This window comes from Elephas maximus, chromosome 19 (genome assembly GCF_024166365.1).
Source record: "Elephas maximus indicus isolate mEleMax1 chromosome 19, mEleMax1 primary haplotype, whole genome shotgun sequence".
NCBI lineage: Eukaryota > Metazoa > Chordata > Mammalia > Proboscidea > Elephantidae > Elephas > Elephas maximus.
Window position 1 is genome coordinate 26140007 of NC_064837.1, and position 18585 is coordinate 26158591.

The 18585-nt window shown below is 47.0% G+C and overlaps 1 protein-coding gene across 1 annotated transcript in view; it reads left to right on the plus strand.

Moving 5' to 3' along the window:
• RAB11FIP4 (RAB11 family interacting protein 4) overlaps positions 1-18585 on the plus strand; it is a 119368-nt gene that overhangs the window by 18299 nt on the left and 82484 nt on the right. Inside the window, exons 2-3 of the mRNA XM_049859662.1 lie at positions 8472-8559; positions 11528-11616. Coding sequence (XP_049715619.1) covers positions 8472-8559; positions 11528-11616 — 177 coding nt within the window. The remainder of the gene's footprint in view (positions 1-8471; positions 8560-11527; positions 11617-18585) is intronic.

Genomic DNA, 18585 nt, shown 5'->3' on the forward strand with positions numbered 1-18585 from the left:
TCTCACCTCTTGATGACACTCCTTTCCAAGCCCTGTCCCCAGCCCTGTCCTCCAGCCACCCCAGACCACTTGCCGTTGTGGGCTTCTTCTCTCTCCCTCCCCTGGTCCCTCTTTCTGCCTGCCTTGCCCTTCTCTACTGCCATCTCACCTGACCAGCTCCCAGCTGAAGATCATTCAGCTCACCTGGGGGTTCTTGATGCCCCAGATGCCCCCCAGCCCTTCCGCCTAGGGGGATGAGCCCTCATTCCATGTTCTGTACCCTTGTATTCCCACCAGTGTCCCTTGAGCCTAGGGCCTCCCAGCAGGCCATCCCTGAACAAGGTGCTTTTTTAAATGGAATTGTTTTCTTAATTGCCTTTTCAGCTTGTTCATTGCTGTTGTATAGAAACACAGCTGGTTTGTGTGTTGATCTCGTACCCTGCAACTTTGCCGAATTCATTTATTAGTTCTAGTAGCTCTTTTGTGGATTCTTTGAGATTTTTTATATATAAGATCATGTCATCTGTGAACAGAAGTAGTTTTACTTCTTTCCTTTTTTGGTATTTAACACTGGCATCTAATTTAAAAATTTTAAGTCTGTCTACAAGCCACATCTGGGCTGCTAGTTGGCGACTTCTGCTTTAGCAGGACAACATTTTGAAAGTACAGTTTCTCCTTTAAATATTCAAATTCTTAAGCAAGGGTTCCCCATACCCATGCCAGTTTTTGTAGGCGAAAAGAGAGCAGAATAAAGATTTATTCTTTCCCTGGATAGAGCAAGTTCTCCAAGTTGTGATAATAATACTAGTGATTATAATTATAATTGACTATCGAGTCAATTCCAACTCATGGCAATCCTGCGTGACGGAGTAGGACTGCCCCGTATGGTTTCCTAGGCTGTAATCTTTACAGGAGCAGATCACCAGGGCTTTTTTCCCCATGGAGCAGCTGATGGGTTTGAACCACCAACCTTTCGTTCAGCAGCTGAGCTCTTAACTGTTGTGCCACCAGGGCTCCTTAATTATGTTAGTAGAAATAAGCACTGGTTGGGTTTTTAAGAGTAGGAACCCTGGAGCCTGCCTGCCTGCATTCAAAGCCCAACTCTGCCCCTTACTGGCTGTGTGACCTTTACCCTGGATGACTTAGCCTTTCTGTGCTTCAGTTTCCTTATCTGTAAAATGGGAATAATAATAGTATATACCTCACAGGATGGATGTGAGAATTAGATGAATTAATTTGTACGGAGTGCTTAGAACAGCGCCTGGCACAAAGTAAGAGCTACTGAGCATTGAGAAATAATAGTAATAGCCAACATTTGTTAAGGAATCCTTAGGTGATGAAAACAGTTAAGTGCTCAACTAGTTGAAAAGTTAGCAGTTCGAACCCACCCAGAGGCACCTTGGGAGACAGGTCTGGTGGTCTGCTTCTGCAAGGCTGCAGCCTTGAAGATTCTACATAGCAGTTCTACTCTGCCCACATAGGGTCACCAAGAGTTGAAATCAACTCATTGGGCAACTAACCTCAGCATTTATTAGGTACCTCCCTGTGTCATACTGAGCCTCACAACAAGTCAGCTTATCTGCCTTGTTTAGATAAGGCAGTTCAGAGAGTTAAATGGCTTGCTGAGCTCCTATGGCTTGTAGGTCTTGAAATTAGGGAGGCGTGGGAAGCTGGGCACAGGCTCAGAGAGGCTGTGGTTGACAACCAGAGGGCAGCAGCAACCAAGCCTGATCTGAGCTGGGAGAGATGTGACCCGGGGGGATGAGTGTGGGGAATCAGCCTGAGGAGAAAGGGAACAGAAATAGAAGGGGAAGCCTGGTAATTGAGTAGCCCAAAAAAAGAAGATCAATATTTGACTGCTGGTGGAACAAACACTTCCTGGCAGCAAGCTTGGTGGCCCAGCTGTGTGTGCTTCAGTGACAGCAGCTGCTGCCGGAGTCCCTGCCAGGCCCTGCTCGCCATTCTCTCCTTGTCCAGGAGCCAAGTGGGGGCTCAGGGCTGCCCAGCCACGGGTGGTGTGTGCTCTGACAGGCCGGCCCCCAGCTCGGTGTGTGCTCTGACAGGCAGGCCCCCAGCTCCTTCTGCTGCAGCCCAGGTTCGCCACGAAGACCACCTGAGGGGGGTTTCTGCTGGACGAAACAGTCCTCATTGTGTGACCATTCTGGGTCTGGGACTTGGCTTCCTTGTGATAAACTGAAGGGCTGGGTCACCTGAAGGTTCTAAACTCTCAGCTCCTCCCAGCTGGTGGGGCTGTGAAGCATCAGGTGACAAAGGCAGAAGATTAGCTAATGATGAAGTTCACCTTTCAGCCAAAGATTAGGCAGGCCTATAAAACAACAGTGGAAAAGAGGAAGACCCTCAACAAGGTGGATTGACACAGGGGCTACAACAATGAGCTCAAGCATAACAACGATTGTAAGGATGGCGCAGGACCGGGAAGTGTTTCGTTCTGTTGTGCATAGGGTCGCTATGAGTTGGAACCGACTCGACGGCACCTAACAACAACAACAACAACATGAAACAACACACGTGCTCCTTACATCAGTCAAGTACATGAGACCAAATGGGCAACACCTGCCCAAAAGCAAAGATGAGAAGGCAGGAAGGGACAGGAAAACTGGATGAATGAAAACAGGGAACCTGGAGTTGAAAGGGGGAGAGTGCTGACACATGGGGATTGCAACCAATGCCATGAAACAATTTGTGTATAAATTGTTGAATGAGAAACCAATTCGCTCTGTAAGCTTTCAGCTAAAGCACAATAAAAAAAAATTTTTTTTTATTGTATTTTAGGTGAAGGTTTACAGAGCAAACTAGTTTCTCATTAAACAGTTGATACACATATGGTTTTGTGACGTTGGTTGCCAGCCCTACAACATGTCAACACTCTCCCTTTCTCAACCTTGGATTCTCTATTGCCAGCTTTCCTGTCCTCTCCTGCCTTCTTGTCCTTGCTCCTGGGCTGGTGTGCCCCTTTAGTCTCAGTTTGTCTTATGGGCCTGTCTAATCTTTGGCTGAAGGGTGAACCTCAGGAGTGATTTCATTACTGAGCTAAAATGGTGTCCGGGGGCCACACTCTCAGGGTTTCTCCAATCTCCATCCGAACAGTTTGTGTAGTCTTTTTTTTTTTTTTTCATGAGTTAGAATTTTGTTCTATATTTTTCTCCACCTCTGTCCAGGAACCTCTATCGTGATCCCTGTCAGCTAGTCACTGGTGATAGCTGGGCACCATCTAGTTCTGCTGGACTCAGTCTGGTGGAGGCTGTTGTACTTGTGGTCCATTTTTTAGGCTAAAAATGTATTGAAAAAAAGATTGTCTAGTGAATGGCCAGGAAGGTCTGCAAGGTCAAGACCCTTTGGGATCAAGATGGGAGGTCCCACCCGTGGTGGGGAAACTCCTTTGATGAACAGGCAAGGGAAAGGAGGTCGACCTGACACTTCAGTGCAGGCAGCCCGGAAAGAGTCTGTCGCTGGCCTACACTGAGGTCACGTACATGGCGGGGGGGCGGGGAGGGTGCCAGAGGCAGTAGAGTGCAGTGGCTGATACTCTGGGGTCAAGGAGAACAGAGTTCAAGACAGTTACAAGCCTGAATGCCTTCTCCGCTGCTTCTCACTGCTCATCTCTGAACTCTGTGGCTGGCCAACTAGCTCCTTTCATTCTGACCCTCTGCCTTCTACACATCCTTCTGCAGACCAACCCCTTGTCCCAGGTGCTGTGACCCTGGCAAGAGAACATCCGAGGGGCAGATAGGCACATGCTGCTCACTCCATGGGCCTTTTCTTTCTTGCCTCACTGCCCATTGCCATGACCAACTCAGAGATTGGCGTTTAGTGAGGAAACTGGCCCTTGGTGGGGGGGGGGGGCAGACAGAATAAGGCCCAGCCCAAAGGTGTGCATGCCCTAATCCCTGAACATATGTCTGCGTTACCTTACATGGCAAAAGGGTTCTTGCAGATGTGAGTAAGTTAAGGATCTTGAGACAGGGAGATTATCCCGGATTATCCAGGTGTACCCAGTGAAATCGCAAGGGTTCTTGTAAGAGGAGGCAGGAGGGTGAGAGAAGAGAGATGTGACATCATAAGCAGAGACCGGGGTGATGTGCTTTGAAGATGGGGGAAGGGCCCCTGAGCCAAGGGATGCAGGTAGCCTCGAGAAACTGGAAAAGTCAAGGAAATGGAGTCTCTCCTAGAGCTTCTAGAAAGAATGTGGCCCTGCTGACGCCTTGATTTTTGTCCTGTAAGGCCCATTTTCAGACTTCTGACCTCCAAGCCACAATAACCAAACTCATTGCCATCAGGTCAATTCCAACTCATAGCGACCCTATAGGACAGAGTAGAACTGCCCCATAGGGTTTCCAAAGCTGTAATCTTCTACGGAAGCAGACTGCCACATCTTTCACCCACTGAGCGGCTGGTGGGTTTGAACTGCTGATCTTTTTGTTAGCAGCCAAGTGCTTTTACCACTGTGCTACCAGGTCTCCTTTAAGCTATGCTAGCATTATTTATTTAAATAATCGTTGAGCCTACATTTATGATATTTATTATAATAATCTTAACAATGATCTTGAATTTTTTCTAATGGAGTATACGGCAGTTTTTGCGATACTTTAATCATTCCTGCTACCCAAGGGTACTTCCACTCTTTGAAGAGCCCTGAGAGAGCGGCTGCAGAGAAGGAAGGTCACAGCCCCAGGATGCAGCTGGGACCACAGCTCAGGAGAACATGCAGGAGGCCCTCAGGATGCCATCTCTCTGCCTGTCATCAAAGAACACCCTTATCTCTGTTCCAGGCTGGCTTTTCGTGAACACAGGGGGATGGACTACCTGGCCCCACCAGCGCTCCCCAACCCCAGGAAATTTGAACTCCATGGGATCTGAGGTTGGGGCTCCTCCTCAGTCATTCCATCCTGGAAAAGTGTCCTTAAAAAGGGATAGATAAATCCTCCGACACCGTGATGCTGTGGAGGGGAGATCTGACTGTACAGTGACAGACTTTGTCCTTGACTTGTGTCAGAGACAATGAAGGCATGGCCCCTGACCTTGGAGAGCGTTGTAGGGATGACCCTGGGAGGCTGGGGGCACAGAGTGCCCGCAGTCCATGTCTGCATTCACAGACTCCCTACAACACCAGTGACAAGGGCAGGAGGAGAGGAGGCAGGATACCAGCTGGGGTGGTGGGTGGGCTCCCCCACAGCCCTGCAGGTGGCACCTGGGCATTGCTATTCTCAGAAGCCACGTCATTGCCTGGCAGTGTCAGAGGCTGCCGGCGGGGAGGGGAGGCAGCTGCAATGCTGAGGAGGCTGTAGCCAGGGCAGGAGCTGGCAGAAAGCCACCTTCCTCCTCTGAAATTCTACAGGCCTTCCTGTAGAGCCCACTAGGTACCAGGTTCAGGGGTTTATAGAGAGGCTGTTGCACCCCCAGGCTCACACTGGTGTGGAAAAGCAGGATCAGCTGGAACGCAGATAAAAGCCCAGAGCTCAGGGGCAGGGGGAGAGGTGGGTGTGGTGGGGCTCTTCCTTGCCCACTGCTCGTCTTCCAAAGCCCTCTGGGCACATGCCCACAGTGCCAGGCCACTGGCAACGACCAGGGCTTCAGGCCACTGCTGCAACTGCCGTCCCGGAAAAGTGTCCTTAGGGATAGATAAATGCTCCGACACGGTGATGCTGTGGAGGGGAGATCTGACCGTACAGTGTTAACAACAGTCACAGTAATCCCTTTTATACCTTCTGGGTTTTACAGTCTCCAAAGTGCTTTAATGCCTATCATGCCATTTACTTTTCTGGGGAACCTCTGCAACCCAGGCCTGGATGGATTCTGGGGATGTGCTCCTCCTTGCCCAGCTATGCTTTAGATCCTGATGCTGCAGGCGGTGATTACCGAGGCGGGGAGCCTGACAGTGAGAGTGTGTGCGTGTGAGGCTGTGCACGTACGTGTCAGTGTGACCGTGTGTGCTGAGCCAGCAGCTAGTGCACAGTACTCAGCGTATAAGAGGTGCTCGATTCTCACTCATTGAATGAATCAACCAAAGTTTGCGTGTGTACTGAGGAGGGGTGGCCACTAAGGTATAGTATGATTCAGGAGCAGGCTTCAGGAGGAAATATCAAGAAGCTGAATTTCAGGTGCGGATTAGGAAGAAAAATAAAAAGGTTCCAATTAATTAGAAAAGATAGTGTTTTTTCAAAATCGACTATTGCTAAAATCTAGGAAAAAATACCCAGGGCAGGTAAATTTGAAGTAAATTGCTCTACATGAAGGCTAAATTAAGACACCTTTATAGAGAATAATTTGGCAACTGGTATCAAGAGCCTTAAAAATATAGTTGTGTTTAGAAGCATTTATATTCATTTATTCAATAAATATTTATGAGGCTTCTATGAGCCAGTCGTGGTGTGTATACAGTGCCAGGTATATGTGGTGATCAAAACAGAGCCACTCCTTGTCCACAGGGAGCTTACATTCTAGATGGAAGATACAAAATAATCAAATATTCATATAAACATATAACTACAAATTACAACAAAGCATTTGAAGGAAAATGATAGTGTACTACAAAAGAGGGTAACAGCAAGGTGGGCCTTAATTAGATGGGGGTGGTCAGGACAGGGGTCTCTGGGGACCAACACTTAATAAAGGTGCACGTGGAGACCTGATGGATGGATAGATGTTGCCAGATGATGAATGGAGAGAACAGGTATTTGAGATGGAGTAAACAGTAGGTGCAAAGTCCTGAGGCAGGAAAGAGCTTCGTCTGCTTGTGGCTGGAGCACAGTGAGTGACAGAGAGTGAGAGATGATGCTGAGGTTCTAGATCATATGGGATGTAGGTTGTGCAGTTTGGATTTAATGGAAAGTTACTGAAAGGTTTTAAGCAGGGGAATGGGTGACATGACCCAACTGGAGTGGAGAATGAATTAGAAGGGGCTGAAAGTGAAAGAGGGGAGATGAATTAAGAGATTTGCATAGTCCAGGGTGGAGATGATGGTGGCTGTGACCAGGGTGGCCCCAGGGGGTGTGTGGAAAAGAAGGTAATTTCAGGTTATGGTATTTGGGCATGGGTTGCATGTGGGTGAAAGAAGCAGTCCCAATGGCGCTGAAGAACCACACAGCGGGTGGGAAGGGAGGGAGGATGGGTCAGGGAGTGGTATGTTTGAGTGAGGGATATTGGAGAGGGGCCAGCAATGGTGGTGACTGGGTCCCCAGTGTGACCGAGGGACTTGGTGACTGAGGAGAAGTATTGGCCACGAGAAGGTGAAGGATCTGAGAGATCAGGCAGTCAACTAGCCATCCATACAGCGCTGTAGAAACAAACAAAAAAAAGAGTTATAATAGCCAAAAGTAGCAAAAAAATGCATCACTATTAGCGGTATTATTATTAGCGGTAGTTAAGCAAATCATGTTATATCCATGGGGCAGAATATTTTACAACCACTAAAAATGTAGGTTGCACACACCATGCAGCATGGAGAGTGTGATACTCTGTTAAGTAGAGGACAGCCTTCCCAACATCAGAAATGGCTAACTCCTTTGGGCTGGACCTTTATTTACTAATTTATTATTATTATTAAAGAATGATGAACAAGCAGAACACTGGCCCTTAGTGTATAGCTCAATGAGTTTTCATCATGTAACTAGCGCCTAGGTCAAGAAACAGAACATCATCCAAGCCAAAAACCAGTTGCTATGGGGTCAATTCCGACTCATGGTGACTCCATGTGTGTCAGAATGGAACTGTGCACCATAGGCTTTTCAGTGGCTGATTTTCTGGAATAAGATTGCCAGGCCTTTCTTCCAAGGCATCTCCGGGTGAGCTCGAACTGCCAACCTTTTGGTTAACAGCCGAGTGCATCCACCATTTGCACCATCCAGGGACAAACCATCATCAGCACCCCAGAAGTACCCCTGGGGCCCTCTCCTTCTTGACCACAATTGGTTTTGCCTTAAATCTTATTTAATTTGTAATTTTAAATAATTTGCACAAGTGATACATGATATTTCCTCCTTGTTGACAAAGAAGAATTAGACCAAGGTTCTCTCCAAACGATAAAACAGAAAATAAAAAACAACATGGTTAAAACAATGTCTTTTCAAAGAAAAGAAAGGAGAAGTAGGAAATGGTGGGACTTTGTTTGATTCTCTTTTCTAGGTTTTCTGCAATGTGTTTGTATTACTTTTGTATGGAAAAAAACCTAACAGATCGTTCACTTTCAATGAGGGGGTGTCTTTGTGGGACAGGGCTTGGAGAAGGAAAAGGAGGAAGGGGCTCGGTCCAGACTAACCAGTATTCTCTGAGCCGGTGTTGGCTTTGCTTTTCCTCACTCACATGCCCCACAGCTTGGGGGCTTGGTGCTCATTCCTCAATTGAGGGAGGAGAAGGGGATCACTGGTATAGTCTTGGCTTGATTGACCATCCTTCCCTCCATCCCAGCGTCTGCTCCCTGTGCCTTCTGGAGTGTCTTTGGGTCCTTCATACCTGTCCCTCCTTTCTTCCCACAGGTAGAAAAGCTTGTGAAATATTTGGATCCCAACGACCTGGGTAGAATCAACTTCAAGGACTTTTGCCGTGGAGTGTTCGCCATGAAAGGTGAGGTCTTCTGAGTGCTGCAGGGCTAGGGGCTCTCTCAGGATCCCATCCAGCTGAGGAGGCTGGCACAACTTGGGTCCAAGCTGATTCCTCCTCTTGAGGGTCCCAGGGTGGGCTCCAGAAGTGGGCTCTGCCCCCAGTCACCCATGGGAGCTGTAGGGTGGGGAGGGCTTGGGCTCCCACAGATGCCCCAGCCATGGAGGGGCTGGGAGTCTCTCTCAACCTCCACCACAGAGTCCCACCCCCATAGTCAGGGATGCCTGGATGAGCAGGATTCAGGGACAGTCTTTTCTGTCCTCCCCATTGCCTATCCCTGATGGAGACAGACACCCGCTTTGCTTTTCTTTCCACTTCCTTTTCCCCTCTCCCTCCTTATCCACCTCCCTCTAGGGTAACCAACCATCCCAGTTTGCTGGGGACTGAGGAGTTTCCCAGGACATGGTACTTCCTGTTTTAAAACCAGGACCAAAAAAAAAAAAACTGAACCCATTGCCATCAAGTTGATTCTGACTCATAGTGACCTTATAGGACAGAGTAGAACTGCCCCATATACTTTCCAAGGAGCACCTGGTGGGTTTGAACTGCCAGCCTTTTGGTTAACAGCTGGGCTCTTAACCACTATGTCACCATCCTGGGCAAACTAGGATCATCTGGTCACCCCGTCACCCCTCTTAGTTTCCTTTATTTGTTCCCTCCTCCTTCTCTTCTAACTCCTCCTAATTTCTTCCTTTCCTCCCTGCCCCACCCCCTTATAAAGTCAATATAAAATGCCTCTCTCTCTTTTCTCCCAAACTTAGAGGCCAGTTGTGAGAGAGACACAGGAGTCAGAACACGGTTGCTCTTACTACTAAGCTGCTTGTGGGCAGAAAGTGACTTAGGTCACTAGCCAAGTGGACTTGCTAAGGCTTCCCCGCAGCCGCAAAGGGAAAACACAGTTTACTTCCAGGAGAGCCAAGGCCTTCCTGTTATCTATGAAGGAAGCCATGTTTTCCTGTTCTATGTGGGTCAGATCAGGATGAATCCTTCTCTTTGGTGTATGTCAGGGTCCTGAGAGGGTGGGAAGGAAGCAAAAATTACTTAAGTAGAAGCAAGGGGGGCAAAGGAAAGTGAAGTAAGGGGTTCGAGGTATGACACCAAAACCAAACAAAAACCAAACCCATTGCTGTTGAGTCAATTCCAACTCATAGTGACCCTGTAGGACAGAGTGGAACCAACCCATAGGGTTTCCAAGGAGCGGCTGGTGGATTTTAACTGCTGACCTTTTGGTTAGCAACTGAGCTCTTAGCCACTGTGCCACCAGGGCTCCGTGAGTAATATGTATAAGTGTATATATATTTGTGTGTGTGTGTCTTAGCTATGCATGATGTAACTTCTTTTTAAATGCGACTATAATATCAGCAATTGAACACAAAAGTAGCACATGCCATTTCGGTGGAATGAGATGAACTGGATTACAAATTTTTCAGTGGGTGAATGCAGCAAGAATTAGAATTGACAGCCCATCCCTACCTCTTGTTTATTAGAAAAAAATAGTATGCTCCCAAGAGACCCACCAAGACAAGGAGTTTCAGTTACTTGGGGGGAGACTGTAGGAGGCAGATGTCAATGAAGGTGCTGAAGTGGTAGGGGCCTCATAGCTTAAACAACCTTGCACATGGGCACCCTCATGGCCCTGCGTGAGTTTTATTTCCAGGTTGGCACATGCGCACACACTGGAGCTGGTATCAATTTCATTTAGTGCCCTGCCAGTTCCCCTCCACTGTGGCACTCACTTTTCCTTGTGACCTGTCTGCTTGGCATCTATGGGTCTTTGCTTTGGACAACTGTTTTGTTGAAGCCCTGAGCACATGCTTTCCTTGCTTATTGGATAATCCATCCCTGGGGTAAAAGTAGTGCAGGCGTTACAGTTAGAGAAACTTAAACAACTCGGCTTCAGATTAACAACTGATGCTTCTTACGGTACGAAACGCTGAATAAGATCACTCTATAAGCCTGCCCTACAATGAAGTCGGCATCAGTGTTATAACAAGTTGAAGTGGTAAAGGCTGTCCGGAGCATTTACATTTCAAATGTCATATGTCATTAGAGTAGAACATTGCCCGACTTTCCATCCGTCACGAATCCTGACACCAAAACCAACTTCATTGTAGACCAGGCCATAGCCTGCTATATGGCAGTGTTTTGAACGATAAATCATAACACTGAACAGCTGTGAGCGAACATCTGGGTTTGATAACACCAGCAAACTACGAGCTGCAACATTCTATGTAGTACATATTACTAAAGATAAGCTATACAAAAAAAAGATGGTCATAAGTGCAGTTTCTCATAACATGAATACATCAGAAGCCAGGGACTACCTGTATAGGTTTTCTGAATGGACTTATTTGACTGTGCACTTTCCCTGGGCCCAGCCCCAAGCTAGGTGGTCAGTAGGCATTGCCTCCTTTGTCCAATATAACTTTGGGGTGTTTGCACAGGAATGCCAGAGGAAGCCACCTTTGTGACTGAGTGAACAGGAAGGAATGGCCCTATCCTAGATGTTCTGGAGTTTGAAGGCTGAGGCGGGGTAGGGGAGCCTCAGCCTCAGAGCAACGTATGTGTTTGGAGTCCCTGTGAGCCAAGCTGGGCAGTCTTGTCTTATTGTCCTTCCTCTGGGAAGCCTTCCTTGATTCCCTCTGCCCCAGCCTGCCCTCTGTGTTGTGTTCCCTGTTGGGGTTGGTATCAGTGGAAGAATGTCTCTAGGGCTGGGACTCATCTTGGCTTCCTCCACAGTGCCCAAATCAGGTTCTCATGGCCTGGGTGCTCAATCCCTCCCCTCAAATGATCCACTGGTCTCTCAGGCCACCCTCCTCCCCAAGGCCCTTCCCACCCAAGACCTATAAGGCCCATGAGTCAGAAGCAAAGCTGCATGCCAGGCTGAGGCTCTGACCCTTCACTGTCTGTCTGTCTGTCTGTCCGTCCGCAGGGTGTGAGGAGCTGCTGAAGGACGTGCTGTCTGTAGAGAGTGCAGGGACTCTGCTGTACGGGCCTGAGATCCCAGACTGTGTGGAGCAGGTAAGAGGCGGGCTGTCCCTGAGCCCTGACAGCCAGGCCCCAGGCCCCTTGTTTCCGGAAGGGACCAGAAGAGCCTCTGCAGCTGTGCCTTGCTCTTCATGCTCTTCTTTCCCCTACTGCACCTTTTCTGTATCTGGGAGGACTCAGAGCTTCCCTTTGAGGACTCTCTGGCTTTGAAGCCAAGAAATAGTTCTTGGAACTGGAGTAGAGAAGGCCCTTGTGGAACCACAGCAGAGAGTGTAAGAGCTGGGGGTGGGGATCCTCACAGAGCATCTTTACTCCCTCTTCATGGTACTGAGGAGAAACTAAGTCCCAGAGAGAGAAAGTAACAGGCTGAGGTCACAGCAGGCAGGGCTAGAATGTCTCCCCTTTTTTCCTGTGCCATAACCCGCTGAGCTAACAGGCCCCAATGTTATCATTGCCAGTGGTTGGTTTGTTATAAAACTTTGTGCTATTTTCCAAACGCAGCTTCATACCTGCAGAGGAACACTGTTTAAGATACAGTGTATCTTCAAGAGATACAGCCATAAAGAGAAATGAAGTTCTGATACATGCTAAAACAGGAACGAACCTTGGGGACGCTATGCTGAGTGAAACAAGTCAGTCACAAAAGGACAAATATTGTATGATCCCATTTATATGAAAGATCTAGAATACACAAACGAATAGACCAAAGTTTCTATGCACTGAATTTCTGTGAAGTATGATGGAAAATTCTGGAAATGGATAGTGGTGATGGTTGTATGACTTGATGAACATAATTAATGTCACTGAATTATACATGTAAAAAATGTTGAAATGTCAATTGTTTTGTTATATATATTTTTATCACAAGTAGAAGAAAAATATGATAAGGAAGCATTTGGGAAAAGACATGTATAAATAACCAACTTAAAGCATTTAACTTGAAGATTAAGTACACTTACGTAACTGTCTTAAATAGAAATGAAGATTAGAAAGAAAGAAAAAAAAGATGCCCGCATTGACACTTTCCAAGGTCCCTTCTGGCTGAGACACCCCAGAGCTATAAGAGGATTATCTTCCTTTCTTATCCAGGCCAGCTCCAAAACCTCTTCTCCAACTCTGGTTGGTGCCTCATCTGGACCCAAAACATACAAGTACTTTTTATAGCTGAAGTAGGCCCAGGACCCCAGAGATTGTTTTGGCCAACTTATACCTTTTGGGATTTGGCTGGGTGGTAGAGTCAGTGCTGGGTTCTGTGGGCAGGACTGGGTAAAGGGGATTCTGTAATGAGGACCCTAAATGCTGAGGGCTGCCAAGCAAAAATGGTGTTGGAGGAGGCAAAGGCTTGCTGGTAGCAGAGACTATGACGCAATGCCAGGAGCAGGGCCAGGACCTCCATGGTCAGAATCAGGTGGCCAAATGTCATGGTGCTGTGCTCAAAATGAGAGCCTTCAGGGATAAGTGAAGAGAGACAGCTCCAGACAAGAGCCCAGGCAGCAGTGAGGGCTCCTACTTGCCTGGATGGGTCCAGTGGCTGTGGGGTGAATATGTGTTTGGGGCCAACTTTCAATACCGGAACCAATGCAAAAGACCCCCCAATGTGGGACACTGAGTGCCCCAGGAGCTTTTTAGAAGAGCCTTCATGGATTGCTGAACAGGAGGCAGAGTGAGGAGGTGGGCTGTGGAATCCTACGGAAAGAACTGGGTTCAGACTCCACCCTGACCACTGGATAGTAATGCAACCTTGGACAAGTTATTCTCAACGTCCCTGAGCCTCCGCTTCCTCAGCCATAAAACAGAGCTTGTGCGTTAGTTTCCTAGGACTGCCGTAACAGATTACTACCACCTGGGAGGCTTGGAATAACAGGTATTTGTTCTCTCACAGTTCTAGAAGCTAGAAGTTCAAAATCAAGGTGTTGGCAGGGACATGCTCCTTCTGAAGGCTCTAAAGGAGAATCCTGCCTTGCCTCCCCCTAACTTCTGGTGACTCCTGGCAATCCTTGGTGTTCCTTGGCTTGTAGACATGTCACTCCAGTGTCTGCCTCATCTTCCCATGGGGTTCTCCTGTGTGTCTGTGTCTTCTTTTTTGTAGATACCAGTCATATTGGATTTAGGGGCTGGCATAGTCAAATAAGACCTTATCTTAAATAATTACATCTGCAAAGACCTTATTTCTTCTTTTTTTATTTCTTTAAATTGTACTTTAGATGAAGGTTTACAGAGCAAACTAGTTTCTCATTGAACAATTAATACATATATTGTTTTGTGACATTGGTTGTCAACCCCGTGGCATGTCAACCCTCTCCCCTTCTTGGCCTTGGGTGCCCCTTTACCAGCTTTTCTATCCCTCCTGCTTTCTTGTCCTTGCCTGCAAAGACCTTATTTTTAAATAAGGTTACATTCTGAGGTTCCTGGTAGACATGAATTTGGGGGGGACACCACTGAAACCAGTACAGGTTGCCACACCAATCTCTACAATTTGTTATGAAATTTAAATGAGAAGACAGACTTTCAATCCATGATAATTCTTTCCTTCTGGTGCTATGTCTTGGAGATGAGTATAAGATAGTGGTGCTGAAGTTCCAGTTGGCATCTTTTGTTTTACTCTTGGATAATGGTTTTTCAAATTTATGTCAAAATAAAGCGTTGCTTCTCAAGAGCTCAGAGGCAGAGTGGCGCCTGTGGCCCGGGGGTCACCCACCAGAGGGTCATGTTCCCTGTGGCCGGTAGCTGCTTCTGTGGCCCCCACACTATGCCATCCACCATTCCAGAAAAGATGTTGCATGAAGAAATGGTAATAGTCAAGGAAATGTTGGCCTCCAAGGGGGTTCCCTTCTCTTTAAAACAGTTTTGTTTTGTTTTCCTGAATACAAAACCCAGAGATTACTTAAAAAGCACAGAGATCACATCAGTCTATCTCAGAAACCCCAGCACATCCCCTTGTTTTCTCTCAGGACTTCTCAAGCCTTGACCGGAGCCCACGAGATGGTGATGGATCAGTGCACATAGTGGGCAGCCATGTCTTAGCACCCAGCAGGGCAGCTTGATTGACCCGGGCTCTGTTTCTTACCACTGGCTTCTGAGGGTTGGGAGGAGGATGGGGGGGACAGTTCAAGGCCAGCCCTTGGACACCCCAGTATGGGGGTGGGCTCCTGTGGGCGACTAGGGGTGGTGAAGGCTGGAGGCGGCAGGCTGTCCTGATGTGAATGACTCCCCTTCGTGGCTCAGGCTCCTGTAAAGTACAGCTCCAGGCTCTGTTTGGCTAAAGTCCAGGCTTTTGGAGGGGCCGGACCACAGCTCCTAGGGTTGGGGAGCAGAGAGAACCAGCCCGGGCAGGTCCTAATCCAGGATGTCCTCAGGGCCTTGCTGTGTTGCAGCCGCCCCCTAGGGGTCAGTTTAAGACCGAGGAAGCTGGCAGGAGCCTGGCTCAAGGCACAGCTTCCCGGATGGCTCCAGGGAATGCAAACCTGAGCAGGGATTTGGAGATCCTATGGGAATGCCATGCCCCTTGTGGAAGGAGATGAGGCCCCTTCCCCTTCTCCCTTCAGGTGGAGACCTCTGACCTCACAACTTGGTGGGGGTCATAGCTGGGCTTTTCAAGCAGTGAAATGCTGTGGTGCCAGCTGGTGAACAGCTGCTGTCCCTGCATCCTGTCCTCCCAGACCCGGTGAGCTCCCCACCATTGGGCTGTCACAGCAGGGCCCTCTGGACCTGCTGTCCATACCTGCAGGCCGATGGGAGCCTGTTCTGTGTAGTCGGCACCAGCGTTGCCCCAGTTCTTGGACTTCTTGGATGTCACCCTGCCTGTGTCCTCAGAGCTCACCCGGCATGGCGGAAACCTCATTGAGGGCTTGGTAGGCACAACTGTTGAGCAAACTGTGGACCAAGTTTCCTGATCCAGGGGGATTTCAGTTTGGTCAGACAGGACGCTGGGTGCTTTAGGAAGGACTCCCTGGTGTCCCAGGTCTGGGCCCATGATGAGCGTCCCTTGGCCGAGGTCTCAGGAAATGCCCTGGAAGTCCCTCTTGAGACTAGGGGCTGCTCAAAGGGCTGTCCATTGTCTTCCCTTTTTGAAGCCTCAGTCCATATGGTGTCAGGAGGGAACAGGGAGGTATAGAGAGCCTTCAGGCTCAAAGACAAAGACAAAGGAGTTTATGATAACTCCTCAGGAGGCTGTGAGGAGTGAAACCTGATCCCGCAAGCTCTGTAGGATCCAGGCCCTTGGTCATTCTCCCACATGAGCTGACTAATAGGGAGCCCAGCAGCTAAAAGGGAGTCAGGCCCACCTCCTTCTCCTCTGGGGCTACCATCTCAGCAAATGGCATCAATTTTCACCCAACCCCCAAGCCAGAAAGTCATCCTTGATGCTTCCATATCCAGCCAGCCTCAAGTCCTTCATTCCCTGTTATCCCCTCATCCCCTATCCATTACAGCCCCTGCCACTTACAGGGTCCCCTCATCCTCCCAGCCTTTTTCTCTTCAGACCCTCATTCCTACAGCTTCCTAAGGAGCTGCTCTGACGGTCACCCCCCTTAAGAACCCTTCTGTGACCCCTTATCACCAATGTGGTAAATCCAAGACCCCTCATCGTCAGTTCCTACCCATTTCTCCAGCCGTATCTCTCACCACTGCACGTGTTACACCCCAAAATTGGCAACAACAAATTGCTCCTCGTTTTCTGAAATGGCTGTATTCTCTGTCTTGCCTCTGAGTCTTTGCTCAAGTTTTGACAGTGGGCTGACTTCTGCTCATCTTTTAAGACTTATTTAGGCACTACCTCCTCCAGGAAGCCTTCCCTAGTGCCCTCTGTCCCCAGCCTGCCTCCCCAGCCTGGAGTAGGGACCTGCTGCTGAGCTTCTTTGGAGCCCTGTGCTTCTATCACAGCCTTAGCCTCACCCTCCATGACGACTCCATGTTCCCTCCACCATGACACCACGTTTCCCTCATGATGACAGAGATGGAGCAGAGCTCGTGCCCTTCACACCCAGCACAGCACCCATACTGAGCATCCTTACCTATGCCCCATAGAGCACTTCTGTACTTAGTTCTAGGATTACCAAACCAAAACCAAATCCAGTGCCATCGAGCCGATTCTGACTCATAGCGACCCTATAGGACAGAGTAGAACTGCCCCATAGAGTTTCCAAGGAGCGCCTGGCAGATTCGAACTGCTGACCCTTTGGTTAGCAGCCGTAGGACTTAACCACTACACCACCAGGGTTTCCAGTTCAAGGATTAGATATCTAGAAATGGAATTGCTGTATCGAAGGGAATATATATTCTACTTCTCAAAAAATAAACGCTACCAAAATTTTCTTCCAAAAAATTGTACCAATTATATCATCCTATATGTACAAATAAACAAGTGCCCTTTTCCTCACCCCTTTACAAACCCTTTTCTCTCCCTGTCTCTATCTCCACAATGTGGTGGAGGAAAATGCATTATTGCTTTCACTTGGGTTTCCCTGTTAACTAGTGCGATAAACCACCTTGTGTTCACTGACTATTTGGATTTCTTCTTTTGTGACTTGCCTATTCATATTCTTAGCTCATTTTCAGTTGAATCGCTTGTCTTTTTCTTCTTGATTTGTAAGAAATCCTTATATAGTCTATCAACCTTTATACGTTTTGCTTGTATTTTAATCTTATTTCTTTGTTTTGTTTTGGTGCCTTTTATTGTACAGAACTTCAAAATCCTAATTTGTTGATCAATTCTCTTATATAATTTACATTTTGTCTATTATTTTGTGTCTTGTCTACCTCAATGGTATAAATATATTCTATTATTTTTTCAAATACTTTTAGAAAAAAAATGTTTACAATTAGCTTTTTATAAATCTGGAACTTTTTGTTTTTGGTGGGGGTAGCGATCTGACATTATTATTTTCCAAATGGATTGCCGGCTGTTGCAATTCCTATCATTGAATGGTTCTTCTGTCTCCAGCCATTTGAAATTTCACCTTTATTGTATGCTACATTTCCAGTTAAACATAGGTCTCTTTCTGGACTCTGCTCTGTTAATATTGACCTATTTGTCTATCTGTTTCTAAACCAAAGCCACAGCTTCAGTTATACTTGCTTTATAGTCTGACATCTGATAGGGAAAGCCTCCCTCATGGTTCTTAATTACAAAAAATAAAAATACACCTTTTTCTGTGTGATAGTTAAATATTTTTCTCTTCTAGAGTAATTGTTTTTGTCAAATTCCGTAAAAATTTTTGTTAGAGATTTTGTCCACAATTGAATTCGTAGATCAGTTGATCTGCGCGTTGGTTTCTGTACACTATTGAGTTTTTTCATTGAGGTATACCTCCTGTGTCTTCATTCATTCTGGCTTTCTTTTATGTCCTTCTGGGATGTTCTGTGATTTTTCTCAAATACATGCATATTTCTTTTCTGGGTGATTAGAATTTCTATTGCTATTATGAGTGAGATAATGGCAAGTGTATAGGACAACTTTGGACTTTTATACCTTGATCTTGTAACAATAACCTTACTAAACTCACTAGTTCTAATAGTTTGTTTACATACTATTTTCTAACCTGCTAATTCTGTGTAACAATGTAGCCATACTATTATATTCTGCGTAATTTTAAATGACCACGTATTTCATCACATGAAGTAATCATTTCTTTACCAGTTTCCTAATTTCAGATATATATTTATATATATAACCTAATTAAAAAAAAATTTTATTGTACTTTAGATGAAGGTTTACAGAACAAACTAGTTTCTCATTAAACAGTACACATATTGTTTTATGACATTGGTTAACAACCCCAGGACATGTCAACACTCTGCCTTCTCAACCTTGGGTTCCCTATTACCAGCATTCCTGTCCCTTCCTGCCTTCTAGTCCTTGTCCCAGGGCTGGTGTGCCCCTTTAGTCTCAGTTTGTTTTATGGGCCTGTCCAATCTTTGGCTGAAGTGTGAACCTCAGGAGTGACTTCATTACTGAGCTGTAAGGGTTTCTCCAGTCTCTGTCAGGCCAGCAAGTCTAATCAT